Source organism: Oreochromis niloticus, linkage group LG5 (genome assembly GCF_001858045.2).
Source record: "Oreochromis niloticus isolate F11D_XX linkage group LG5, O_niloticus_UMD_NMBU, whole genome shotgun sequence".
Classification (NCBI taxonomy): domain Eukaryota; kingdom Metazoa; phylum Chordata; class Actinopteri; order Cichliformes; family Cichlidae; genus Oreochromis; species Oreochromis niloticus.
The window spans coordinates 24,134,742-24,162,057 of record NC_031970.2 but is presented as its reverse complement, the minus strand read 5'-3'; the positions used below and the strand labels follow the sequence as shown (position 1 = coordinate 24,162,057).

General features: G+C 41.1%; 1 protein-coding gene across 4 annotated transcripts; it reads right to left on the bottom strand.

Annotated features, from left to right (window-relative positions):
* Positions 1-778: 778 nt before the first annotated feature.
* LOC100707164 (RNA-binding motif, single-stranded-interacting protein 2) lies at positions 779-26,751 on the bottom strand. 4 transcript variants are annotated; one of them, XM_005469466.4, is made up of 14 exons: positions 26,588-26,751; positions 15,728-15,888; positions 9,862-9,920; positions 9,497-9,588; positions 6,248-6,405; positions 6,016-6,095; positions 5,779-5,888; positions 5,563-5,606; positions 5,274-5,367; positions 4,912-4,962; positions 4,114-4,224; positions 3,903-3,983; positions 2,933-3,020; positions 779-1,185 (listed from the first exon to the last, which is right to left on the bottom strand). In XM_005469466.4, exons 1-13 carry the CDS (start codon positions 26,657-26,659, stop codon positions 2,940-2,942), a joined length of 1,194 nt encoding a protein of 397 aa, XP_005469523.1. In that variant the 5' UTR covers positions 26,660-26,751; the 3' UTR covers positions 779-1,185; positions 2,933-2,939. The 4 variants fall into 4 exon arrangements, with proteins under 4 accessions (XP_005469523.1, XP_013124656.1, XP_005469524.1 ...); XM_013269202.3 differs by having other exon boundaries at positions 15,728-15,885; XM_005469467.4 differs by lacking the exon at positions 26,588-26,751 and adding an exon at positions 26,347-26,475.
* Between the last annotated feature and the right edge of the window lie 565 nt (positions 26,752-27,316).

The window sequence follows — 27,316 nt, the reverse complement described above, 5'->3', positions numbered from 1 at the left end:
TGGACGAGGATGTAGTAAAGTATTAACTATTAACAGTAGGTGCAGGTTTTTTTTGTAAGCATATGTGGACTGAGAGTGATCCAATCGTAAAAAAAAAAAAAATAATAATTAAAAATTAAATTCATGAGCCAAACACTGGAGCTCAGCTAGGGGGGAAAACTCTTTCATGTCTTCATTGACTACAGTATTAAATAACTCCTTTTGTATAAACGTATGCCTCGCTGATCTAAAACCTCTAAAAAATAGAACTATAATTCAAATATAAATATAAATAATTGATTGTCTTTTGTTCTCTTATGAAAGAATGATTTAAAGTTAAACAAAAAAACAAGAAAGAGAAGAATTAATTTGACTAAACTATAAACAGTCGATGTTTGTCATCATCTGTGCATGATGAGAAATCTCTGCAGCAGTTACAGGAAGAAGTAGCTTTAAACGGTTTGCCTCCCACAGTCAGAGCGACTCGACACACCAGACCAGCGGAAGTGTTTGTAAGGTTTTTTTAAGTTTTTTTAAAATCTGTACAAATCGCCCCCCCCCCCCGCCCCCCCGAACCCCGCACACCCCAACCCGTCCCGCTGCTGCAAATAGAATGTCAAACAACAACAGACATCAGGAAATAAAAATAAACCTTTGCATATTTTACAAAAAAAAAATCAAAAAAAATCAAAAAGACACATTGTGTTTCAACTCTTCCTTGAATCACTCTGAAACATCCAGAATGCTCAGTTAAAAATAAGAATTTGCTATATTACGTGCACAAAAATAATGCTCTGTCTTTTCCTCCTCTTTTAATTTTTTTTTTTTTAAAGAGTTTTTAAACTTCTTTTTTTGTTACGTTCCTTTTTTTTTCAGTTATCAAAATAGATCAAAGCTTCTCTTGAAGAAGATTCCCACCTTTGGTTGATCAGCTCTTGAGGATGTGAGCTGAAAAGTCTGATGATGTTAAGTGTTGTCCTTTTTCTTTAAAAAAAAACAAAACAAACAAAACAAAAAACACAGAAACAAACAAACAACAGACACGCACACGCACACAAACAAACACACTCGCAGGCATACACGTGTTCCTTTTGTTATCCATGTTCAAGTCGGGTTGCTTGGTGATGGTATGGAGCACAGATCTCTTCCAGCTGAATCCTATTTGGTTGGATTGATTTCACGCCCTCGGCCCCACCCTGCCGGGAGCTGCAAAACACACGGCTCAGCGTTGACACTCTAAACCCACTCACGCAATTCCACTGATCATAGTTTAGAAAACATTACATGAGATGCTTTTAGACCATAGCAGACATGATTAGCTAAAGTTTGCCTTTTAAAATCATATTACGCAATATCAAATGATTCCTTTCTACTCCTTATTTTATTTGAGTTTTTTTGGCCGATGGACACACAAGGTGTGACCGCCTACGCCTACGATCACTGAAAGCATGAACCACACCTGATTCCGGTTTGGCTGCTATTGCGTTTAAGGTTGCGTCACTGTGCATACCTGGACCACTTCCAGCACTGCAGCGATCTTTAGATGCCTTACTGGAAGTCTGTTCTTAGCACCCGCTGACCTCAAACTTGCCTCAGAGCAAACATAAACTTGGTGTCAGATAAAGCCGATGGTGATGAGAGTTGGCTCCCACTGAGGCAGTTTTCAAACCTTCGAGTGATTTATCACCTCGGGAGAAATGATCCGTCATCTGTTTTCTCCTTTTCTTTCTTTTCACAATCACCGGTTAATGCACCAATGAAGTCCCCCAGAGTGAGACGACCACTCGGTGCAAACAGCCTCAGCCGTGCTGCGGCCCGGCGTAAAAATGTTTTTTAGTCACAGCAGCACAATCTTCACTCACCGCATGCCCTGTGTTTTCAACCTCTTCACCATGAGGGTTGCAATTTTGACGCAGCAGAGAAGATCTGGTAACCACTGCGGATAGTTTAAAGTGGGAAGAATGGGGACTTCCAGGGTGGGATCTAAACATGGCAGCAGCAGCCCTGGATGTGGTGCACATGTCCAGGCAAGGATATGACAAACAGCATACAGGCTTCTAATCGGAGGAGTCACAGAACTTATTTATTGTTCTTCATATTATGAGCGTGTTCCGCATAGTCTTCTTCTTGATGCCTCTAAGCATAAATACTGAAGCCATGATGTGTTTGACTCTCGACATCATAACATATATAACTACCTCCCATAACTAACTACTCATAATTCCAGGTTTTTATGCAATCTATACTAGAGTGTCTCAAAAAAATTATTGTGAAAATGTTCTTCTTTGGCTATTTATTTGAAAATGTAATCCTCCTTATATTCTACATGTATGCTGACAAATTCACAGCCTTTTTCTACTTTTTCTACATTTTGATGGCTTATAGCTCATGAAAGTTTCATAAGATCAACTAAAAAAAAGGATTTACAGTACAATAATGTCCAGCTTCTGAAAAGCATGTTCATTTATATACTCGGTGCTTAGTTCAGGCTCCTCCCCCTTGGCTTACTGCATCAACGCGATGTGGCATAGAGGCGATCAGCTTGTAGCACTGCTACAAACAATTACATTTAAAATATTTGATATTTTGCTCTTAATCAGCTCCATAACTGAGCTGTTTAACTGAGAAATTTTTAACCACATATGTAGGTGGAGTGTACAGAGAATTTCTCAGTTTTAAAGTCCCTATACAAAGAACTACACACTCATAAACACGCCCCCCATCCAGACAGCCACAATGACCATCATCTCTTTATTTTTCTCGAGTTTTTGATTTGTGGAAACCTCCTTAAAAAAAGTTATTTTAACTTAGTAATATTTTCACCATTGCAATCATCGGTGTCACTTTTGACCGTTACTTATTATTTTATTTTCATTGCAATTAAGCTAATTAAGCAATTTACAAACGCGTGACTACATATTTTTAATTTGCAGGAAGGAGCGACCTTACCTACCTTAGCTTTACTTGGTGTGTTGGTATGAGTAGTTTGTGTGTTCTGTAGGAGTCTCCATTGCAACCTGCTGCTGCTGGCCACCGTTTTCCTGGGGTAAAAAAAAAAGAAAAAAAAGTCAGGTTTAGCAACTTAATTATTCATGACAACCACACAGATGTTAGCATAAAGGAGACAGACGATATTTTAAAACTCCCTTCCTAATCACATTAAATGCATCTTATCCTTTTGTGTACATGCACAAAGAGCAAATATTAGATTTACAGAAAGAATCTGTGAACCTAAACTCACAGCCTCCCCCTTTCATGTGCTTTCTGTTGTACTTCATTCATAAATCATCCATTTTCTCGTTCACAAGGTCACCTAAGAGGCCACCACCGCTATCACTGAGCTCCATTCAGCAAATGGCTTAAAAACACCCCACAGGCTCAGAGGCCCTCCTGCAGAGCACTCTGCCTGGATCTGCCACAATACAGCCCTGGAGCACACAGACTGCGCAGTGATTGCCAAAGTAAATAAAGAAAGACATAAAGAAATTGCAAAAGCCTGCCCAGTTAGGTAATAGTCTTAAATCTGAGGTTCGCATATGGCTGGATTCAGGTTATCAAAGGTTACGCATGGACTCAGGCCAATGTTGGGCAGAAACTGAAGCAGACACTCCATTTATACACATTCTCCCCTGCTGGAAATATTCTCTTTGCTTCAAAATGACTTCACAGACACAGGGACGTACACCGCAGTTAAAGGTTTAGCTGGTAACTTCATGATCACTTTAAAAAGGCTCTCAGGATATCGAGTGAATTCAATCAGCCAGCTGGCACCTTTGAACAACCACCTTTATTACTTTTGTCTATTTCTTTAGCCACATTCAATTATTAGTTACACAGTATGTCCCACAAAAGAGTTTTCATTTTGAGCCAGCCACTTCATGGAAAAACAAAACATCATTAAGACATTAAGAAACGCTTCATACCTCTACTGGGACGCTGGAAGGAGGCACTGGGGTGTACTGGGGGATGTAGGTCCCCTGCATAGTTGTATTGGCCGGAATATACTGTAGGGAAGGCAGCGAGGAAAATGAAATCTGTGACTGTGTGTTTAGTATTTCAGGCGAATAATTACACTTGTAAATTTCGTTAGTGACGGGGACAGTTGTTTGTGTTTGTGTGTCTGTTGGTACTGACTGTGCCTGTGCTGCCCAGAGACAGGTGGCTTAGTTGCTGGGTGAGAGGTCCCATCATGGATGTGGGCTGGATGGACATGGCATGTTCCATTGTTGGGGTAATAACTGTACCCTGCGAACGCACAGAGACACACACCTAAATGCAGTCCCAGAGTGTGACATGTATCACCTAGTAACTACATTTTGTTAAAATGTAGAGGTTAACATTTACCATATTTTATTAATAACACTGGTACAAGTTTAATATTAAAAAAACTGTAGAAATCTACTGATGAAACAAAAGCCCTTTCAGGTGTGTCCTCTTTAAGCTTTCCACATGGCTTCGGCACACACCATAAAAGTCACCCCAGCAGAAGATATTTGTCCTTTCATTTGGTTAATGCAAATCATAGCTGCCACTGGTCAAGTTCAGATAGTGGCAGCAATGCAACTGATGCTGGGCGGCCATAGATACATTGTACAGTTTAACATGCTGCGCAATTACAACCACAAAAAGTATTAAGACTAATTCATTAATGGCCTTCCCTAAAGCAGGTCAACGCTTAAAGCGTACGCTTAAAGATCACAACTATCAGGGATCCAATAAATATTACAGCTTCCTGTGTGACCACTGAAGCCGCTTGTTCCTGTTGATTACCATGTAACAGAAAGAACTCTGTTCTCTTTCATTGTCACTGCCGTGACACTTTGATTTGTATATCCTGCTTCAAGCGCTTTTTGCATTTACACTTTTGTTTATGCCTTTTTGCCCTGTGGGCTAAGCGAGAAGACCAGAAGGCGCTAAAGGAGGGATACTCACAGCTGGCTGCATGAGGTATGACTGATGGTGCATCCAGGACGGGTTGTGTACCTGTAGAGACATCTCAAAATTACTTTTTGATATTTTTCATCTGGTGCTGTCACAGTCCCCTCAGAGCCCTTAATGTGTAAGCTGGCACAAAAAGGTCACAAGAACAGAGACAGAACCTGGATGAAAGCAGCCGTCCTGCATGTTAACTTACATAATGTGACCTTAATGAGGGATTCGGTACAGAAAAGCAACAGAAAAATACATGATTCACTTTCATGCAGATTTTAAAAGCCAGCAGGGCTAAAAATGAACAAACAAAGAAAAAAAATAACTACTAATAATTTGAATATAAACAGAGTGAAAAGTCCCACCTGGTAGGATGAGACAGGAGAATGCATGTAGGGAGAGAGGGAAGTCTGAGCAATCATTCGATTTGGAGCCAGACTGTAAGGTGAGGAGTAGAAGCTGCCAAACACACAGAGCAACAAGAAGAAAACATGAAAGAAACTGCAACATGTCGACAATTCTCAGCTAATTTAGCAACATTTCTGAGTTCCTGCAATGTCCAGCAGAGGGCAGCCTTTTACCAGTCTCTGATTGCTATGTTTATTTTCCTGGAGGGCTGGGACTGTTTTTAGTCAGTCCGTGCATACCACTCACCCATTTTGTAAGGCTGTGGGGTCATACGCAAGCGTCATTCCTCCCTGGGAAAACAAAAAAGGGATTCAGAACCAGTGAGGTCATGCAAACACCGGTGCAGTATGTACTAAAACAGTCTGCTAGCACAGAGTGTGGACGATCAAATTCAAAACTTTCCAGTATGTACTTGATGTGATTATTCTCCATAATTTGAGAGGAGAAAAAAAAAGACATTACCGTATCTCCGTCTCTAGCCCAAGGTCTTCCATTTTGGAGATATTTGCTCTGGTTCTGCCTCTTCTTCTGACCTCCGTCTGCAAACTTACATAATAAAGGCTCTGTGGGCACTGAGAAAGCAACAGGTCAAACAAGAGAGTGAATCCACTGATCACGGTGGGGAAGAAAACACACTCAGCTCCAGCACTTACAACAGTATCAGGTTTCTACAATAAAAAAAACAAACATTCCACGCACCGGGTACTCCTGGTGGAGTCTTGATGAATTTGCCATTGAAATGCTGAATTATGGCCTCGCACTTCTCCGTGGATTCCATCCTGAAAAACCAGACAGAGTCAAATTTAATCCCTCTTGAGAAGCACTGTTTGCATTCGGTTGGTCCGTGCCAGAGCTGCACAAATTACATGTAATTCATAGCAGAAAATGTGCTCAAGACACGATGGACCACCATGCGACCCCACAGTCTGACCTGGCAAATCCAACGCCGCGGCTGGTCCCATTAGCATCTCGGAGGATGCGTGTGGAAATGACCTGGCCAAAAGACTTGAGCATGCTCTCCAGCTCTTGCTCATCCATAGACACGGGCAGGTTGGAGATGTAGAGGTTGGTGGGGTCCTGCTCCTGTTGCTATACAGAAAGTGAGAAATGAGAATCCATTCACTTGTGCATCTTTTTAAGCTTTGAATGAGGAAACGCGGCGTCGACTTTTTATTATTTATCTCAAAGCGACCGTGTCGGTGCAGACGTCGCTGCTTTAATCAAGTATTTACAGCTGCCTAAAGCGTGAAGTTCTCCGACTTCAATTTAAAAATATATTTCAGCACACTTTCCTGGCACTCATGCAAATAGAAAAATGTTGTCACTTTCAAAAATCTTTTTTTCCCACACGGCACAATTTTCTGTGTAGGCAGCAGTGCGACCCATCTTTCCATCAACACCTGCCACTGCACTTGGCAAACTGATTAAATCACATTTGCGCACCGTGTCAAGCATAATTTAGTAACAGAACCTGCTGAAATGTTTTTAAGCAATTAGTGACAGACCAATAAAGGGAAACCCTGAATAATCTCTCACCGCTTTCTATGTGTCACTGCCACAGCTGAGGAGGATTTGAAAAACCTTGCGTGCACGCTAAAAAACCACTCTGACATTTGCAAAATATTAATTTGTGCACAGGGGTAGAGAGTCGCGCTTTTTTGGTATAATTTTGACTAATGAAGAGATCTTGATGGCTGCGAGTAAATTAAGAGGAGAGATCATTTGGTGGCACTAGCTTGAAAGCGAAACCTTGTGTGACTATGCAGAAGCAGACAGGAAGCCAGGCGTGAAGTTAAAGAGTTCACAGAGCAACAGGAGCCTGGCAACCATGAAAAAAAAAAAGAGGCTGGGCTAAAAAACAGGGGAAGGAAAAAAAAACGGAGAGCAGAGAAAGAGGGAGGAAATTAATAACTCAAAAGGCTGATATTTTGTTACGGAAGGAGGAAACTAGCAGGGTAGGACCTACCCAGGCCTCTGCAGTCATTTGGGCAATTAGAAAGGAGAATGACAGAAAAAGAGTGAAACTAGAAAAGAAGACAGATTGGTGTCTTCTGACTAGCAGGCTGCTCTCTATACCATTTTATCTCTTCTTTTCAGTGCCTGCTGCACGCAATCAGACAGCTCTGCACACCACAAATAACAAAAGCTTTTTAAATTTGGATAGAGAAGAAGCTGTCAGAAGCTGTCAGCGAGCGAGGCAAATCGAGTTACAACTGTTTAGACTGGACTGATCCAAGCAACAACCAGGAGAGGACAGCCAGTACCTCAGATACTTGCCAAGCTGTTCGGGCACATTTGACAGAGGTGGCGATCTGACAATGAAGAATTCCTAAGAACATTTATGGCATTAAAGTATGTCAACAGCTATCTTAAATGTTTTATAGCCTACGTATCTCCTACTCTCAGCCATCTGGTGGAGAGATAACCTATTTTCTGTGATTGCCGTCATTCCTGCTAACACAGCTATTATGCAACAGAGGAGCAAACCGCAGGGGTCATGGGCCAGCTGAGAGTAATGGAATTCAAAGCCATATGACAAAACAAACACAAACAAAAAACTCCACCCCTTTTCCCTTTTTTTTGTTTTCCCTTTTAGCTCGGCCAGCGCACACAGCAGACGCTTTGATATTCTAACAATTTTCCTCCTGCTGTATTAAAATGTTGCCGCACGCAGCTCAGGCGCATGAATGGGATTTGCTGAGGTGTCACCGTGTATTGTCTGTGCCAGGCCTTCACCGAGCCATGTCTGTTAAGGTGTGTCTCTGCGTTAGCTCGCTTGGCTGTTTGTGTGTCGAGCAGCGTGTGGGTGATGACGTCTGAGTTCAAACAGGGAGGTGCTGAGAAGTAAAAAAGAAAAGAAAAAAAAAACAGAGGGGGTGGGGTGGGGGGATCTATTTTTAACTTTGCCATTGTTTCGCTGCCCCTACACACGCAGCTCCTCTGGGCTTGCAGCCTGGAGGCTGGGGTGGCCCGTTCAGGGACTTAGCACACACTCTAAGGACATCTAGTTCAAGGTGTGGTTCATTGTGTTTGTGAATAACACTCTGCAGCAGCCATGGTGAAGCTGCTGGCAGGTGAACCTGCCCTTGATATTGATATTACCATTGACTATAGCTCTTTTTTTTTGCTGACCTGAAATACCCACTGACTCTGAGACGGTGGTGTATATTTAGGTTTATATAGTGGTTATCAACACCTCTCACTGAGCACATGCTGTCTGGGTGAGTCAGGTTATGGTGTCCAGTTGCACTTGTCAAGTACAAAGATACGCAGGATTGTATGGCACTCTTAGAGAAGCGGCTCAGTGAACTTAGACTCAGGGTTTAGTTGCACTGGACTGTTTCAGGTCAGCTGGCAGTGTGTATCCGTTACAGTTCTCCAGCGCTGCTCTGAGGGAGACCCTGGTGTTACGTTGCTGCGGGTCTGTTTGGGTGCAAGATTGAGGGAGGAGGTAGGGACGCCGGGGTGGAGTGTATTAAGTGCTGGTGTCTGCCCCAGGCCCAGGCCCAGGCGATGGACAATGCCAGTCCATTGTGCCTGTCCCATTGACAGCGGGTGTAGTGGCACCCTCCCCCCCGGGTTCCTTCAATGGGGAGCCTCAGAGCCAGAGGGATCAGCTTAATGGGCCGACAAGAGTAGCTTTGACTTCAGACACTTGGACAAAGAGTTCAGAACAAGTGCTACAACAGGAGCAGGTTTGTAACATACACAGCGCAGATATGAAGTACGTGAGGGGGGAGGAGACAGGAGGTAGTGCGGACGACAGTGAAGAGAGAGGCAAAATGAGGATTTGAGAGGAGACCGAACAGAGCGGAGGAACAAGCAATAAAAAATATGATCAGCAAACTGTTTCTGCAGGTCTAGTCTGGGCTGTGCATCACTGGGACATCTCAGTACACACACACCTCCCTATAGACAAGAGTTTACTTTGAACCCTTTCCAACAGCACAGTCGCTGCCAATTAGGCCACTGCATGTAACAGTTTTTAACCTTTTACATGATAGTGTGTGTACGTGCGCAGCAATGGGGCCATGACTCTTGAGCTGATGGCTCTCTGAAGATCAATAAGGGTACAAGACTGGGTGATGGGCTAAACAAGCCATGTTTAAATCTAATGGTGGTTGGTAAACTTGGAAGCAACAAGTGGTAGATGGATACAAGATAGTTGGCTAATTCTTACCTTGGCCATCTGAGCCTGGACCCCAGTGGATTTCAGAGCTGTAACAGCTTTCTGTGCTGCTGCCGGACTGTCGAAATCCACAAAGCCATAGCCTGTAAAACAGACAAACTGATGGTAAAAATGCTGTAACATCGGGAAGTACATGAAAAGATGCCATGTGTTTGCTGAATATAGCACTCTACAAAAGTCTTGAGCCACATTTCTCTACATTTTGTTGGAAAAAATGGGAAATGAGCGTTTTTCACAAATGGCATGCTTCTCCACAGCAAAAGAATGACTGAAAATGACATTCAAAAAAATATGCATATATAATAATAAAAAACAACCCAGTCTTTGAAAAGATTATTTAAAAAAATGGAGTTTACCTTTACATTTGTTGGTAGTTTTGTCCAGAATGGCCTTGGTCGACACAATTTTGCCATACCTTCAGGAAAGAGACAAGAGCGCAGAATACAGGATCAATGACGAGACAAGGTTACTATGAGGCAGCAAGAGGAATCTGCTCCTATCACATGCATGCCAATATTTATAAATTTCCCCTGGCTGCCAGACTACAGGTGTAAACACGAATACAAAATCCTTTGTGTGCATTTAATGATCTTAAGAGGCACCAAAAACTTTGTCTGACTCCTCCCTCGTGTCTTTGTTCAGGCCGCTGTACAGTAACTCTGTTCCCCGACGTTGTTTTTGAGGACAGGGGACGGCACCCCAGGGCCAAAAACAATTTGTTCCAGGCCCGTCTTTACCAGACACACACACACATACACACACTAACACCTCTCTTCTAAAAACAGCTCTGCTCTGGAGTATTTTTGACTTAAATACAGCTTAAACGTCTTGTCACTTGCAACATCAGACTCTCAAACTGAGATATTAATTTTAAGGAAAATGCATTCTCATCCACCCATCTACAAACAAAAGAAAGAATATAGCGCGCGTAACACAAGTTTATGTCTTAACCTGTCATTTCGGTTCACAGCTGTCAACAGAGACGCACAACAAGTCAGTCAGTAAAAGATGAAAATCAGTTAATGCAAACATCCAGCCACATAAATATTGATAGTATGAAAATCACCTTAAAGGCAGCAAATGAGAAGTGTTATGCAACATGCTGAGACTAATGGAATGCAGTGTTGTAAGACGGTGCATCAGCACTACAGTATAATAGACCTGCCCTTGTCTGGTGAATTTACCCAGTGAGAGAGGCTGGTGCTCCTCTGTTTGGGCAACATGGCGTCTGGGCGGAATGTACACTGTAACCTGATGCTTCACCCCTCCAGTTCGCCTTCCTTCCTTCCCACCACGTCCCGCGCTCTCTCTCTCTGTTTTTCCACCCTCACATGGTAGCACACTGCTGGGTCCTACACTCCGGCCTCGTTTCAGTGCACTTTTAACCACATGACTCAGACCAGACTTGATGGTCACAACAGAGACGTGGGTAATAACTGGCAATTCAATTTAAAGACAATGCTACTCCTCCACTTTTGCCCTAAATGCACAGACCAGAAGTTATATAGGAGTAACGTTTATGGCTCCACTTCAGTTACCGCGGTGGGGCATGACTGAATGTTTGCATTGACCTTATTAGCTTATGTCTGTGTGTTAAGTTTGATATTCAAATAAACGTATATATGCATTTTGATTATGATGAATTAAAATAATCTAGAAGTTCAGCTGCACAGTTTATAGTGGTAGACCATAACCTACTTATAAAGAAAAGCTCCTTATTGCAGGCATTAATAATTCATCAGCCATTACCAAATAAACACAGGCTATGTTTATACTGTCCCAGTGTCATCTAACAGCTGCAAAGTGGTTGTTAGGCATGAATGTACACACACCCCTGATATAATGTAACCCATTCAAGCCCAAATGAAGTTTTACAGTTGGACCTCTGGCTTTCACATATGGACACAGTTGATTTTATGGTGGATTTTTGTTAGTATACAAAACTGAACTGGTGCTATGCTGTTTACAGCAATTTGAGAAACTGCAGAATGTGTCCAATGACATTTTCATGTAATTATACTTCAAGTATTTCTATGTTGTGCTGTGTTTTACCTCTACATCACTTTATTCTGGATGCAAATGCCGTACTCTGTACTACAGGACGCTTTGGTTACTTTGAGGCTCCTGTGCAGTTCAACATTTCATTTCTGAACAAATATTCCGATTACATTTTTTCTACTACTACGATGTTAATGAGAGTGGATAATCATGATAAGGTAAAGCACCGTTCTGCTATGAAAGCAGCAGCCCCACCCACCTGGAGTTCAACCCTTGTGTTTATGAGAGGCAGCCAGTCAAATGAAGTCGACCTAATAGGAGGGTGGCCAGCCCAAATCAGCTGATGGCTCAACCTCTGCAAAACACTTTGCAACCCAACTCCGCCTAATCTCCTCCTTTTCATGTTATTCATGCTCTTGCTGACTTAATCAATGTCACGTACATTGTCAATGAAGCCTGCTGTGTTACATGAAGCATTTGTGGTGGTGGTGCTGCTTTCCCTGTCTCAGGCATTACACAGAACAGTGCCACACTGCCAAATAAAAGAAAAATGCCTGCAGAAGTCATAATAATCCTATTTGGACAAACACGGACCTAACAGAACTGCAAGTTTCAGACAGCAGACAACCTCAGGGACTGCACTAAGGATTACTTTGAACTTTGAATCATGCCAGGCTAATCTAGCAAGGTCCATGAATAGAAACAAGGAGCTGGAAATTTGAAATAACCAGTCCCCTTTAACTAAAACAGAGCTGAAAGCCACTGGTTTCTTTTTATAGCGGTGTCTTTTCACTGATATAAAGCCTCAGAAGTAAAGATCCCGTACACACATGCACGCACATCCTTCTGAGACAAATTTCATTAAGTTTATCCACTACTCTTTTTATAGAAAGCACTTTGTCACCTGTCACCTAATTATGTCAGAACAGTAAGCGTCTGATTATTTAGGAAAAAGCAAAAAATGTCTGGCATTTACAAGCAAAGAGCAAAATGTAGATGAGAGATATAAGTGAAGTCTAGGTGAGAATCAAGTCTGAATATTTTTATTATCAATGTGGATTATATGTCAGTACTCGAGGTACAAATATTGTTTGACTGAAACAGCATTAAGGTGTAATAAATGTGAGTTTGACCTTGAATTGTACTTAACTATCACTTATCTAGAAACCAAAGGTCTTTAGTGGCATTGCTGTGAGTTCACTAGGCACAGTGAAACTACTATGTTTGTTGTACGGACAACAGAAATGTGCTTAAAAAAACTGGTTGACCTGATGTTAGGCATCTCTATTTTTTCTGGTTTCGATCTGACACCTTTAAACTAAAAAAATCTAAAAAAAACCCACTTAAGACTTACTGATCACTGAGAGTTAATTAGAACCAAAGATAAAAATAAAAGCTGTCATTTATGACTTCCCCAACAACAGTGCTATAAGAGTTTAAAAGGTCAACGGGCACTGACTGTGTGACCCTCCGCTTACCTCAGCTCCTCTGCAGGAGAACACCAACCAAGCACACTATGGAGGCCACAGGGGCTTAAAAGACAGCCCTAACCCATATATGGTCATCTGACATTCTTTCCCAGCAGGCCATGCTACTTTTTTCCCCGCTCATTTAAGTTTCTCCTTCAACAGTAGCCCTCCCACCCTCCTCTAAAGTCTCCGTCCTCTTTCCACTTCTCTGCCAATCCACAATGGCTTCTCTGTAAATCTCTTTAACACTCAAACTTCCTGTGTTTCACATCTGCACATTTCTGATCTTCTTAGATTGCTCACACACACAACAATTCATGAGTGTGTGTATGTGTGTGTGTGGTCACAAGCCAAGTAAATTCTCCCTGTAGATTTTAATACTTCTGATACTTTTCTCTGTATGGTCACGATGATTAAAATCAAAGTTTTAAAGATGGATGGTCTGTGATGTTGGAAATTTTACCGGGCATTTTTAATTAGAAGTTGTGTACGCTTCTTCGCAGAGACGCGCTTTTACTGTGAAAGAGCCCTGATGGATGTGGGACTGAAGTTCACTTCTGTGGCATACAGCACTCACTTGCAGCAGCCAAAAATCAGTTTGGGTGTTTTTATCTGCATGCTTGTCTGTAAAGCTAACAACACTAGCTAGGCTGTTTGTTTACAGGTGTACGAGTCTGGGTTCACTGAGTTTAAACCAATTCTCAAAAAAATGCAAAGTTAAATGAGGAAATATTGTACGTTTCTTTTCTTTATCTCAGCACCTATCCCATCAAGATTCATTCAACTGACTTTAGTTGTGATAAGGCTCACTCTTATCACAACTAACCTTTTTTCTTTCCTTCCTGCCTAAAAAAAAATGTAATTTTGCTTTTGTCGGAGGCAAGAATTTAATTTCACGCCTCCCACTGATGAAGTGCACAGCTTCGGACAGCACAGGTCTTATGACTCTTTCTCAAACTTATTCATTAACCATAAACCTACAAAAAGCCTTCAAATAAACATGGAAAGTACAATCACCTTTGAACATTCAGATAAATATTAATGTTTTTGCTCTAACAACATCATGCGTATAAGAGAACAACAGTGAAACAACGACTCTCAGAAACATCACCAGCTCCATACAGCCTTTGAACATTATTTAGGCATTTATTATGGAAATACCACTGCATGCCTGTATGTTTTATTACCTTTTAGAGTTTGACTTGTAAAATCATATTTACCTTTAACAAACACAAAACGGCTTTTACACAAAGTTGTGAATAAGGCAGGCATTTTTAAGTGCTTCATAGACCCAAACTAAAGTTACACCTTGGTATATATGAGCACACCACCATAAGTCCAACAGTGTGAATATCTTAGTTTAGGTTAGAATAAACTTAGCTTAGCAGCTAACCTGATTCTGTTTAAAGGCCAGAAGTAGCAGCACCTCAAAGGCCACAATCAGCATTCAATACACATGTGTGTCCACTAGCAACGACAGATAAGTCTCGGTTTCTTCATTGTTATGAGATGAACATGTGCGATGAACAAAATTCAACCTGAAAGGCGTGCACCACGCATTCACTCTCAGCATGCACACACGTGGCCCATGGGACAGACTGCTACATACATGAGATTAAGTCTGGAGCTTCATCTACCACTGCAAGACTTAGATGCAAACACAGCATGTCAGCTAAAGGAATCAGAGAAACGTTGCAGGATGTTCTCTAATGTGTTTGCAGCTTCTTATCTCACACAAAGCAGCAAGAGTCCTTTATCACTGCACCCGTTCAAACACAGCAACAGCATCTACACCTAATGTAAGGCCCACACCAACCTAAGGAAAACCCTCAACTGAACTGTATAGCCGTTGTATTGCAAGTCATACTGTCATCTAATCATCACACTGTAGAACAGTGTTATTGCATATCACAGATTATAGTAGGACTTCTGTCTACATACAGAAACAAACATGAATTTGCCTAGTGCATCTGGTTTACGATGGCTACAGTCAAAATAAGACTCAGGAAAAAATGTGAAGTTGTTTGCCAAAAAGTCTCCATTGTGTATCCATTTTTAGTTCTCTGTGTGTGTAAAATCAAAGGCTGTATTTAAAAGATGGAAGTAGCCTCCACATCTGGAAATGGAAGCCAGTGAAGAAGTGCTTTCTTTCTAAGGTCCAGCAGGTGGCTGCAAAAAGAAGTCTGGTTGTATAACACCCCGTGGCTGTCAAATAGCACTTTCCTGATGGGTTTATGGTCTCCGTCAGTAGTTTCCATTTATACTGAAAACGGCACAATGTTCCTTTTGTCTTTTTTTTTTTGGTCAACAGTAGGATTGTGAAGGTGGTTTTAGTGCCTCAGCTTCACAGTCAGATCTATCTAGCACTCGTGACTGGTTACAAAAAGCTAGGATGGCGAGGGCGAACGCACTCGGCTCGAAACTTGAAACAGAAATTAGCTTATCAATCAGTGATGTCACTGTGGTCACGTCTAATCCTTTATACACAGTGTTTTTGGTAGGCGAGGCTTTCAAAGATGGAATGAAGGCAAGCGAGATTCTTCCTTCGTCCTGTGTTCATGTTATCCAAAGCTAACCCCAGCCGACCTATAGTTTTATGTTCCACTTGACAATAGATAAATGGTATTAGATGTCAAATTTAAAAAATGAGAGTGAAGATGATTTTATAACTTTATGAAAATTCGACTTGCTGTGCTACGTACAAAATAACCACATCTTACAGAGACATTATCAAAAAGTTTAAAAAATGACTTACGGTTGGCAGAGCTTGACCAGATCTTGGTCCGTGGTCCCCGGATGGAGGCCGCGAATATACAGATTGGTTTTGCTCAGCTGTTCCCCTCCACTGCTGTTGCTACTACTGTTGGTGTTGGGACTGGGGGGTGCCATCTGGTGGCCGGAGGACACATAGGTCTGCTGCAGCAAAAAAGAAACCTATCGATTATTTTACTGTGCACAAACATTTATAGGAATAACCATCGCTGATATTCTCAAACGCCAGCAGAAACTGCACAAGTACGCCGAAGTTTTTATTAAAAGTGTGAAAATTCAAAGGCGTGTTTAGAGATGTGGAGAAATGGAAAGTAATCCTGCATGAAACAGATGATTATGTGGGAGCTGCGAAAAGTGATATCACACAGCCCTCATGTCAACACTCACCAATACCGCTTTCTGAGGGGAATGTGGGGCCTCTTGGCCGACTGCTACACACATAGGGAAAAGGGGCCTCTTATGCTTTCTCAATGTTGGGTAACCTTTTTTTTTTTTTTTTAACTTTTGGAACCACACAAAAAAATCCTGTGGTGCAAAAACCAAAGACCTAAAGATCTCAGACCAACATTTAGTTAGTCTCATGATGCAGAAATAAATAATAGCCTTGATGTTAACAATGTCTACTTTGTAGTGCAACTCGGTGCCTCGTGTTACCTCAAATGAAAAAAAGCAGATACGTCAAAAACGAGACACTGACAACGCTGCATTTATTTGCGCTCCCGAAACTCGCTGAAGTCTTCACTTTAACAGTGTAATCTTTTCCCCTCTCAAACAGTCATTAAGGTTAAAGGGTTAACAAGATCCCGAGCGGCTAGATGCAAAAACAGGGATCAGCTTAATCCACGATAATTATGAGTCTGAGAACCCCATCGGCTGATGCCTGATGACAGATATGTGGTTACAGAAATGACTCAAATCTAAACAGAAACAAGGTGAATTTAAATAGATTAATAAACTTGAAGTTTATCACTTTATTAGAAAATATGAACAAACATGCTCATGAGCCAAACATTTGACATTTACTTCAGCTATTATCTTATTTTGGTTTGTTTTCTACAAGGATGCAGTGGCAGTGAATTCTGCTCGTAAACTAATGGATGACTCACAGCTAGGACCATGAAACGGATGTTGCGCAACAAAAAGTGCATCATCTAATCTCTCTGTGGGACCGTGGCTCTCCTTGGAGATATCAAACAAAAAGATTGTGTAACTGTGCAGATGCTTTCATTTTAATGGAATAAATATGATTTTATTATTGCTTTGCCAGTGAAGAAAGGAAAAAAAAACTTCTCCTTCCAGGAATAGATCTGGTAGCTTTTTTCCAAACATGACTGGGGGAATAAACACAGAGCACACCAGCTTCACCAGAACAGGCGAAACCGGCTGTCTGCAGTGAGAAAATGACTTCAATCACATTAATTTAACAGTCCAATTTCTTTAACTTGCTGTTGTATAGGAACGAATTAGATCAAGCATGCTTTCTAAATAAGCTCAGCAGGGTGCTTCTGTGAAGCTGTGCAGGAGGACAATGGGTTTATTTCATGACAGAGGAATAAAAACGGCTCGCTGATCAATCTGGTCGGGTTTAAGAAAAGCCCAGCAGGACGACACGGTCGCACCAGGATCACCAACGGCATCGCTCAATTCTGCTAATTAGACAGCATCCATAAGGGCGTGAGGTACCTTTAAGACAGGCCTTCTGACCTCTACTTTGCCCACAGCTTCCACAACAGCAATAACCCTCTACTCCACCACTGACTTAAGCTTGAATGTAGACTTTTTTCATGACATGAGATGAGATGGAAGTACAGCCTCCCTTTTGTCCATTTTCGTTGTATCTTTTATTCCAGGAATATTTAAACATGTTCACAAGTGTGTTAGACTTCACATTCAAAGAATTTAGCGAAAACAACTAATACTAATATTGGTGTACATATATCTATATATCAATTGCAATCGGAACGTAGTAATGAAAAGGAACGATAACAACTGAATAATTTCAGTATTGTGTTCTTAGTTTTTCCTTTTTTAGGCCTAGTAGAAAAATACATTCTGCTGGACAAATACACCCCGAGTCTGCCTACAGGAGTCGTCCTATATCGTAACAGTGAAATTCTTGATGAATATGTTTTGCAGGCAGCTAATTTGTGAATGAAAGAAGAGGACAGCAGAGGCCTATAATCTCATTCAAACTCTCTTTACCAAAAAGCCAAGTCTCATTCAGTGAGCGTATCACTGCAACAACACCCCTTAAATCACCGGTCTGCAGTCACACGGCTAACTACGCACACATACCGCTGAAGCGTTGTTAAGGCTAAAAATGTGCACAGAGAGCTGCATAAAAGTTCATATTAACAATCAGACAGAGATGACTGAAGCTCAGAAGTAACTCTCTGTCAGGCTTTCAGAAAATTCTCTTTATTGCAAAAAGCTTTGAATTCACGGTGCTGTGACTATGCAGTTGATGCTCGGTCATGTTATAGTGGTGACGTGTAATCTTTCTCTCTTGGGTCCTACATTAAAGTGTGCGGGTAAATTCTTATACAAGCAAAAAATATTAAACTTAACTGAAAAATACAAGTTTGAAAAAGCTTTTTTTTCCCCCCCCAACGGTTGGTAATTAGCTTTCACGTTATTGCAGTAATCATATTTTGTAGTCCTGATGCTGCATTTCTCCTTCTCTGTGAGACTGGAAATATAAATAGATTATTTTAAGGACCAAAGATAAAAATCAAGAAGATTTCTATAAATACAACCATTTCCTCTATTTTTATGCAAACCTGTATGAAGACTGAAGCTGGAAGGAAGTGTCTATTTTAAATATAGTGTACTGCTAGCATTTAGCCCTGCCTTTAATCTCTCAAAATATCAAAGACGTACCCCTGCATTTCATGTGTTGTATTACAGTAAACTCTCAGAGGTGATTCACGCACAGGAACAGCTCACTGGCTTAAGTGAGACGTTTACCTAATTGAATTGCATGGCTAAAGGTTTAATTCTATCAGAAATATCCTCCACCAACACCCTGAAGACATTTGACACGAGGTGTCACATGAGTGCACCTTCTTCAACCGTCCTTTAAGTCTCACGCCACCTCTGCTTTTATTTTTTATTTTTTTTAAATCTCAGCCTCTCAAGCTGACTCACAGAAGTACATGGACTTCCTGGTTGCGGGGGGTCTGACCACCTCCCCATGTCCTGCCGGCAAGAAAGAGCCATGACTGCCTGTGTATGGCAGCCGACTTCTATGCTAATGCACAGATTTAAAGTCCAACTAAATGAGGACACAGCTTCCAGCGTGTATAGAATTACACTGCTGAGCTGCCGCTTTACATCCGCCTCTCTTTAGGACCAACCAGAGCAATGAGTCATGGGAATTCAAAACCTAAGATCCTTCTGAAGCATTAACAAACCTTCCGGAAGAGTTATCCGATGTGTGTAACCACATCTTTTCTTCTTTGCCATGTTGATAAAAACCATACAACCAAAAATGTAACCGCTAATCTACACCCAACGGAACACTCCGTCCCAGAAAGCAAAAGTGCTAATAATCATAAAAACATAAAGCAGGTATCTATAAAAAGGTTAAACAGTCTGTACATGTTAGCGGAGGATAAGAACAGGACTGTACGTCTCATAAAGCGGTGAGTGACAGTATGGCAGCAGGCAGGAAATCCTGTGTGTCTGCTCCTGATCTTATCACACAACCCTCTAAATGAGGAGCTCTGCATTCCAACCAGGTGACAGGGACACCAAACTCACGTCCAGACTCGTTCCTGAATCCTCCTTCCTTTCAGTCTGCAACGCTCCCCTTCCTTTCGTCTCTTTATAGGCACCTATTAATCTTGGAATTGTCTGTCTCTTATTGTCGCTGATCACACCTATGTGCGCACGCACAGGCCAAATGCACATGCCTGCGTGGCTTTCAAGCCGGGTCAGGTGGCAAAGGATGGAGAGCTTGCAAACAGATACTCTCAAACACTGGGCCAGAGCTCAGCTAGAGATCTAACAAAATGTGAGACAGAGAGAGAGCGTCTGGCATCAGTGCAAGCCTCGGCATTGGATTTCTGACAGCTGTGCTTTCTCCAAGGACTCTGTCTCCCTCTCTACCTGTTCACCTTGGCCGGTTCATGCGGCTGGCACTCCGGCCAGGGACTGATCCAAAACATCTGACACATTAAACAAAGAGACAGATAAACATATACCTGGCATGCGACCAGTAGGACAAAGGTGGCTGTACAGAAGAGTTCAAAGAAAAAAAAAAACTCGCTGCAGCAAAACAGCTGGTTTTTTTTACACACAACCGTGTGGAGTAGTTTCTGATACCTTTTTCAGTAGTGACTGATATAAAGGATTGGCTGATTTCAATACAATATAAATAATCTTGATTCATATTCCTCGATCTGCGTCAGAACACGCGTGCATTCTTGTTTAAATAAAAAGGTTTCCAGTTGAAACGCATTCATTTAATTGATTATTGGTACCCACTAAAATCGTGGTATCGTGACATCCCTAATCCCTGCCAATATTTACTTTAATCTTTGTCTTTATCCTCCATTTAGGGATGGGCAAGTCATGTACTGTGGGTTTTTAAGAGATTATTTGCCTGAAAACAGCTGCCTACTGCTTGCTGAAAATAGGATTAATGAAAGCAACAAGACTCCACAACAAAGTAAATGTGTGCGCTGTAAAAAGTACCCAAATAATCATAATTATAATTTTTTTTAAAAACAGCCACCAAATATGGTTTTTTCCACTCATTCAGACTTCCAAAAACAATTGATCAATGGAAATTAAAGCCTTTGGGTGTAGCTATTTTCAGTGTCAGTGTTTGAGCAGGGACGATATTAACCTTAATATGCATTAAACTGAACGTGTTTGTGTCGGGGCACACAGTGTAGAACTTTGTTGTATCAGTGAGAGGGTGACGCAGATGACTGACAGCCAACCAAACCACAGACAGTTTTCAGGCCCTCATTTAATGTGACTGCATGGAACGTATTTATGAAGCAGCGAGACATGTACCAAAAATTTAAATACAAATTGAGCCGTGTTTGTGTGCAATGAAACTGTGAATTAAGCTTGAGACAACCACCTGCTTTCTACCTCCTAGACATCAGCTGGTTTCAGTTCCTGTCACAGTGACAGGAAAATATGACATGAATGAGGACATGAATCATGTTTGACACAGCGCACAGTTGTAATGTATCAAAATGAATCCTAATGAACATTTAGTTCGCTCTACCTTCTTTCTAGCAAAAAAGAAAAGAAAACTCCACCACAGCTGTGTGGCAAAACTATTTCTTTGCACTGTGATTTCACGCACTACATCCAGGTGTGCACAGTTGTGGCTAGCAAAATCTTCACAGTGGTTCTGCTCACTGCTGAGATCACACATGTTTAATATCATAACAGCTAATCCACCTTAAAGAGAAAAAAAAGCTTGTATCACCTCTTTTTCATATACGCGCTACTACTTTTTTCATAAATAGTCAGGTCAGTCCTTAAGCTGCAAATTAAAACAAATGAGGTGTATAAAGCATTTATTAATCTCATTTTATTTTTTTAAATTACCTTGCCTTCAGTATGAGGGGGCAAAGACTGCTCATTTACAACAAATAAACACTGAACAGTGTATATGAGTCCTGTAAAGTGGTTGACTCAATAAGCTAAACACAAGCTCGCTATGCTGCACCAATTAACTTACTGTTTAAAGATGTTCTAATTATCATATGAAAGCATGATTACATGTCACTTTATTATCCTGACTAACCCCAATCACTGTTCCCTTTATTTCTCCCAGAGTTACTGAGGCTTTCCATTTATTCTTTAACTCTAAGGTAGGGCTGTGCGATATGACCAAAATCTCATATCCCGATATAAGGCATTTATTCTCCCGACAACGATATATAATAACAAAAATTTGATTTATTACACGGCGTGCTGCGGTGAAAAGCCTGTTCTAAGCTTTATTTTTTTTTAGCACCTGACGGCTCTTTTTAGCTTCTCATGCGTAAACACTCTGCATTCTATTTCACGTGATTCAGTTTATTTTGAAAAATCTCAACAGGATCTTCAGCTTTATTGTGAAAGGTTTATGTGGAAAATAAACATGCGGATGGCGATGGTTTTACCTTCGTTGTTGCCAACGGCAACGCATAAAAACAATCGCTTGTCCGTCTGTATTTTGGCTATATTAAATATAAGAGAAAGAAAGAAATTCAGGAAATTATACAGTGACCATCAAAACGATTAAAAAATATTGCCGTAAACAGTTGATTTTGAGACACCACGAAACAAACAATAGCGTAATATGAAAGATAGACGTTTTCATATTGTCATCCGATATATATCGTTATATCGAACAGCCCTACTCTAAGGCATTATTTTTATTTACTTTTTTACAATTACACTGTACAACAGGCATCAAACAAAGAGCTCGCTTAATGGAAAGGACTTTTTATTCACTATAATACACAAATACAGTTTAACAATTTAGTTTGGCTTAAATTTCTAAAATATTTCAGAAATCTGTCTAAAAATGTAAAACTAGATATTATATTTAATTTATTACGCAAATAATAAACTGAAGTCATGTTGTTATAGCCACATTTGAGCTAGCGTACTGGACTCAGAAGTTAATGAAGCGTAACATTCAACCACTAAAACTAATTCTTCTGTTTAGGAATGTAAGTAAATAAATGTAATACGTCATCCTAATATAACAATAATAATGATCTTTACATTTTTGTCTGCTCTTTGCTTGTAAAACAGTACATGGGAAAATCCATGGATAACAGCAATAATTAGATTTTAGCATTAAAAATATAATTTTAATTCAAAGAACTTGCAGTTACTGGTGGATTAAACATCGCAGAAACGTAAAAATGGCAGCTGTGGCATAAACCTTCCATCGGATGCTGGTCTATTAAATTTGTTGAGCACTGCATATGTTTTATTTCTTTAGTGCATTTAGTGCAATCATTTTGGGAATTTTGAGCAGGTCAACTATTTTCCGCGTTCGACTACAAACTGCACAGTCACGTTAAGGAGAGAACACACCGTACCAAACAAAATCAAACTTCTTAAATGACCCAGTTTACTCTGAGCACGATGTTACAGTGAGAGAGGTTTTCTTTAAACATCAGTGCTGCAAAGTAAAATCAGTTGTTCTCAAATATTTTTGCCTGTACAGGCATTTAATAAACATCTGTCTGGAAGTCTTAGCATAACTTACTTACATCAACTCTTATCAAGGAGTAACGTGACAAAGCTAAACATGCACTTAAATGTTGCTGGTTTACATAATGCTTGAATTCAGGAATGAATACTTGTGAAAGCGTTTGGAGTTCATGTGTAAAAGGATCAAACTACCCAGTCAGAAATGCATTCGAGACTTCACATCTGCTTATTTTCCATCAATGGTCCTTTTAAAGCAAATCTTTCTATCCGTGTGTCAATTTAATGCTCCAGTCAATGTGATTTATTGATTTCTTTGATTTCTTTTCATATACATGGCTGTGCTTTGACTTAGCAGAGTCAATGTTGAGGCATCCACAGCTTTAAATCACAGCACTAAGCTGACATCTGTTGAAAAGGTCTCCAGCCAAGAGGGAAACAAAAATGTGAATGACAAGTACAAAAAAAAAACAACCCACGCCATTCGATGCCGCCCTGACTGAGACTCACGATACCTTAAGAAGCGACAAGCCGCCTCCTGTTATTTTTCCATGCAGGAAGCTTTACACGGAAACCGACCAAATTTGATTTGAGAACATTAATTCTATTTATTTGAAGGAGGAAATGAGGTGCTGAGTCAGGGGAGGAGCAGCAGCCTTTAAGCACAACAGTAACCGAATGCCATTTAGCAGTCGGTAAGTCAGTCTCAGTAATCATCGTGCTCACACAAAGAGCGCTTTTCTCACCCCTGTGAATGGGTTTATTTCTCATTCTGTTTCTTATTTGATGCACTTGTATAGCTCAGGTACGGCAAAATGTGAGCAAGGGACCAAAAGAATGAAAGGAGGTGCGCGCAAATGCTGAGAAACAAAACACAGGAACTTGACCTCTCTGTGAACTTTGGCTCCCCAACATAGAGGAGCTTGGTACTACTAAAGCAACTGAAGGAAAAATGTTTTGCCTACGCCTTAATCTTCTTTTATATGTTGCTTAATGCCTTTTCACCTTAATTATTCCTTTGAGAAGTCTGAAACTAATCATTATGCACTGAAAACACAGATAGGCAAATTCAAATCAACTGAGTATCACACATTTAATTCAGATGCAAATATATTAACTAAAAGAAGTGCTGATACTTATATTTGAAAACAAATTTGACTAATATTTAATGCTGATATCTATTTTATGTCTATTTCATGAAAATCTAAGAAGTAGAGATGGGAGCAACACTCGTGAAGCGTGCTATGACTGTACATGTTGCATGAGTTGACCACAGGAGAACACTTCCCTGTTGCCAGCACACGTGTTTCATCTGAGTCAGGCACAACTAGTAAATAAATAACTACACATAACAAAACGGTAATACAATTATTTAATGGTGTAACTGTCAGAAAGAAAAAAAATATCACCAATCAGTCTATCTATGAGACTAATGGATTTTTAAGATGATCAGTTATCGGTATCCGTCTTAAAAAGCCGACATGATATGGGATATCATCTTTGCACTCTTTTTTGAAAACAACAATTATTGCAACACAGCAGATAAACAAAGGTCAATGGCAGATGTCATCTGCAGCCTTCATTATACTCGGACACGGTCAGCTAGTAGAGACCTGACGACCAAACAGACAAGCCTGTGTGGATATGCAGACATCCACATAGACTTTCATGCCCACTGTCTGATGATGAAATATAAGTCACTTTGAGCCAAGTGGACCGTAGCGGACTCGCAGATGCAAAAGATATAATCAAGGCCTTTTATTTGGAGTCTGCAAGGCCAAAATCAGCAGACATTTATGATCAGGTGATATCTAGTGTCAAACTTATTTAAAGCAAAGCCCAAAACATTTCAATTTCCCGATTACCAGGATTGTAAGTGATGTACACTAATAAAAAAAAAAAAAAAATAAGAAAATTAGATTTAAAAAAAACAATCATATAGTTCTTGAAACATCAACACACATGGGAAAATGAAAGTCTTAATTTCCCAGTGGACATTTTTAAACATCTGAATTCTTTTGAGAAAGAAAAGTGGAAAATCTAAATAGTGTTGGCAATTCCCACAAGAATTTAATACATCACCAAAATATCTGCTTATGCAGGCAATGAAGCCTATTAAATACTGCCACATGATCTGTTGTGTACATATATGTCATTAGAAGACCAAATTAAATAAATGAAACTGAAAGTGCTGACATGCACACACTCCACTGCTCACACTTGAGTACTTCCTTAAAAAACTGTTGACAATATCTCTTAGTCCCCAGTGGTGTTAAAAAAAATAAAAAAAATAAAGTGGGCTTTGATAGTTTAGAGAATGAACCATTTGTCAGAAACAATATAAAGCCCAACCTAGTAACAGCAGTGCATTTAAAAGTCTATTCAGTAACAACCCAGTGCCACTGCATCAAAAACAAATCGCTAATTGCGTTTGAGTCTGCACAAACCAAACATTTTAAGCTATTTGCCCCAGACAAGCGCAAGTGTTGACATCAGATCTGGTAGGATGAGCAGTCCACAGACAATATGTCAATACACATTTTCAAAATGCCATTCGGGGTTCAGGAGCTCACAGCAACACGCTCAGTGAAACGCAGGAAGATCAGCAGGAGATGAAAAGCCGCTGTTACTCTACTGGATGTAGAAAAAAAATCACAACACGATGCCTTCACTTTCAAAGGAAAAGCTTTTACCGTCACTTAGAAGTCATTAGGGTCCACAGGGAGAGGTCTGCGTGACTAAACAAAAACACCACTCTGGAATATGGATTATAGGAAGCGAAAAGTTCTCGAAAAGTAGCTTTGCTACTTCACTGTATCGAGCCACTTTTGTTCATTTTTAAATGGCTTCTGTTACGGTGTACAGTGTACTACTCGAAGCAGAGTAGTCAGGCTACATTTGCCCTCACGCAGTTGCTACAAAAAGTGACAATGTCAACAGTGAACGCAACAGAAGAGAGCGCGATTCATAATTCTGGGAATGTAGTCATCGGGGTCCGGTGGGATTTTTCAAGGGGTGGGGCATATTCCGCTTTCTGATGGGAAACGAGGGAAAGAGGAAAAAAAAAAAACTTTGCTAACTTACGCGGCGGCGGAGACAATAAAGACCTGATTTAACACCAGATACTTGTGTCCGGAGCTCTCTCACGGAGGAAGAGGCAGAATTCATTTTGTAACATGTTCCCTCTCAGCCTGCGTTTCTCCCTACCCCCACTTCCACAAACACCATCCAAGCACTGACGCGGTATCCCAGCACCGTACAGTAACCCACAAAAGTTGCTCCCCACCATTGACTTTTCTCAAATGAGTGAGCAGAGCCATAATCGACATCCCCCGCTTGTAGTACCCGCACACAAATACTACTAAATAAAACAGCCAGGCGTCCAGCGTGACAGGGACCGAGCGGTAGAAGGAAATTTCCCACCTTGACACACACCACGGAGCGGGCCTGCTCTTTAAGCTGAATATTTGACTCCACGAAGTCTGAAGTTAAATTCAGCTCGTTTAGCTTCTCAAGGACACTGCAGCTCACTGTCACAAACCCTCTCTCTCTATCTCGCTCTCTCTCTCTCTCTTTTTTTTTTTTTTTGGTCGCGACAGACGCAGGCGTGTTGCCCTGCAGGGCGAACAAGCCGAAAATTGGGGAAAATCCCGAAAGCGTTTACCTTTTTGCTGTTTCTGCTGTTATAGCCGTTGTATGGGTTGATTCCTGGCCTTGACGGTACGGAGAGCAGCATTTTTCTCGGCGCTATGTCCGGAGCGGCGAGCACAGCCCAGGCTGCCAGCTGACGTCAGCAGCTGGGGAAGTGAGAGCCTGGAGTCCCGCTGCTCGACGGCGAGTGGTGCTGCTGCTGCGGCAGGACAGCCCCCCCTCATCCCCCCCGACCTCCCCACCTGCCCCTCACTGCTGGCCCCTGGGATCCTTCGGGGGTCCTTCACGCGCCTTTAGGGGTCCGCACAGAAGAAGGGGTTTACCTCAGATTCATTCACCGCCCTGTGTTATTTCACTCAGCAGGGGGATTTCGAGTAGAAATCACCAGACAAGAAGGGTCTCAAAAAATTAGCTTTGTCGGAGCAGAACACAACCCCCCCCAAAAAAAATCCCCCATCAAAGTTACAGTGTGCGGTGCTTTTGTCTGAAGGTCCTTGACTCACTCTTGACTTCACAGGCATTCACCTTCTTCAGAATTCTCATTCATTTTTAAAAGCATTGATATATAATAAGGGTTCTCGATCTTTTGATGACCGGGTGGTAATTAAGGAAGCGAGCAAATGACTGAGGCCAGATAGGAAATGCACTAGCACTGCATCTTTCATCTGTGAATTATTGACAAAGTTAAAAACATCCTGTCTCAGAGTGATCCTGACAAACTAGTCCATGCATGTGTTAGCCA

Bases quoted from the DNA above. Each gene is read 5' to 3' on its own strand.
- LOC100707164 (XM_005469466.4), bottom strand. From the start codon at position 26,659: ATGCTGCTCTCCGTACCGTCAAGGCCAGGAATCAACCCATACAACGGC. The intron at 15,889-26,587 runs GTAAACGCTTTC...TTTTTGCTGCAG, and splicing joins ACAGCAGAAACAGCAAAAAG to CAGACCTATGTGTCCTCCGG. The intron at 4,225-4,911 runs GTGAGTATCCCT...GTGCGTTCGCAG, and splicing joins CATACCTCATGCAGCCAGCT to GGTACAGTTATTACCCCAAC.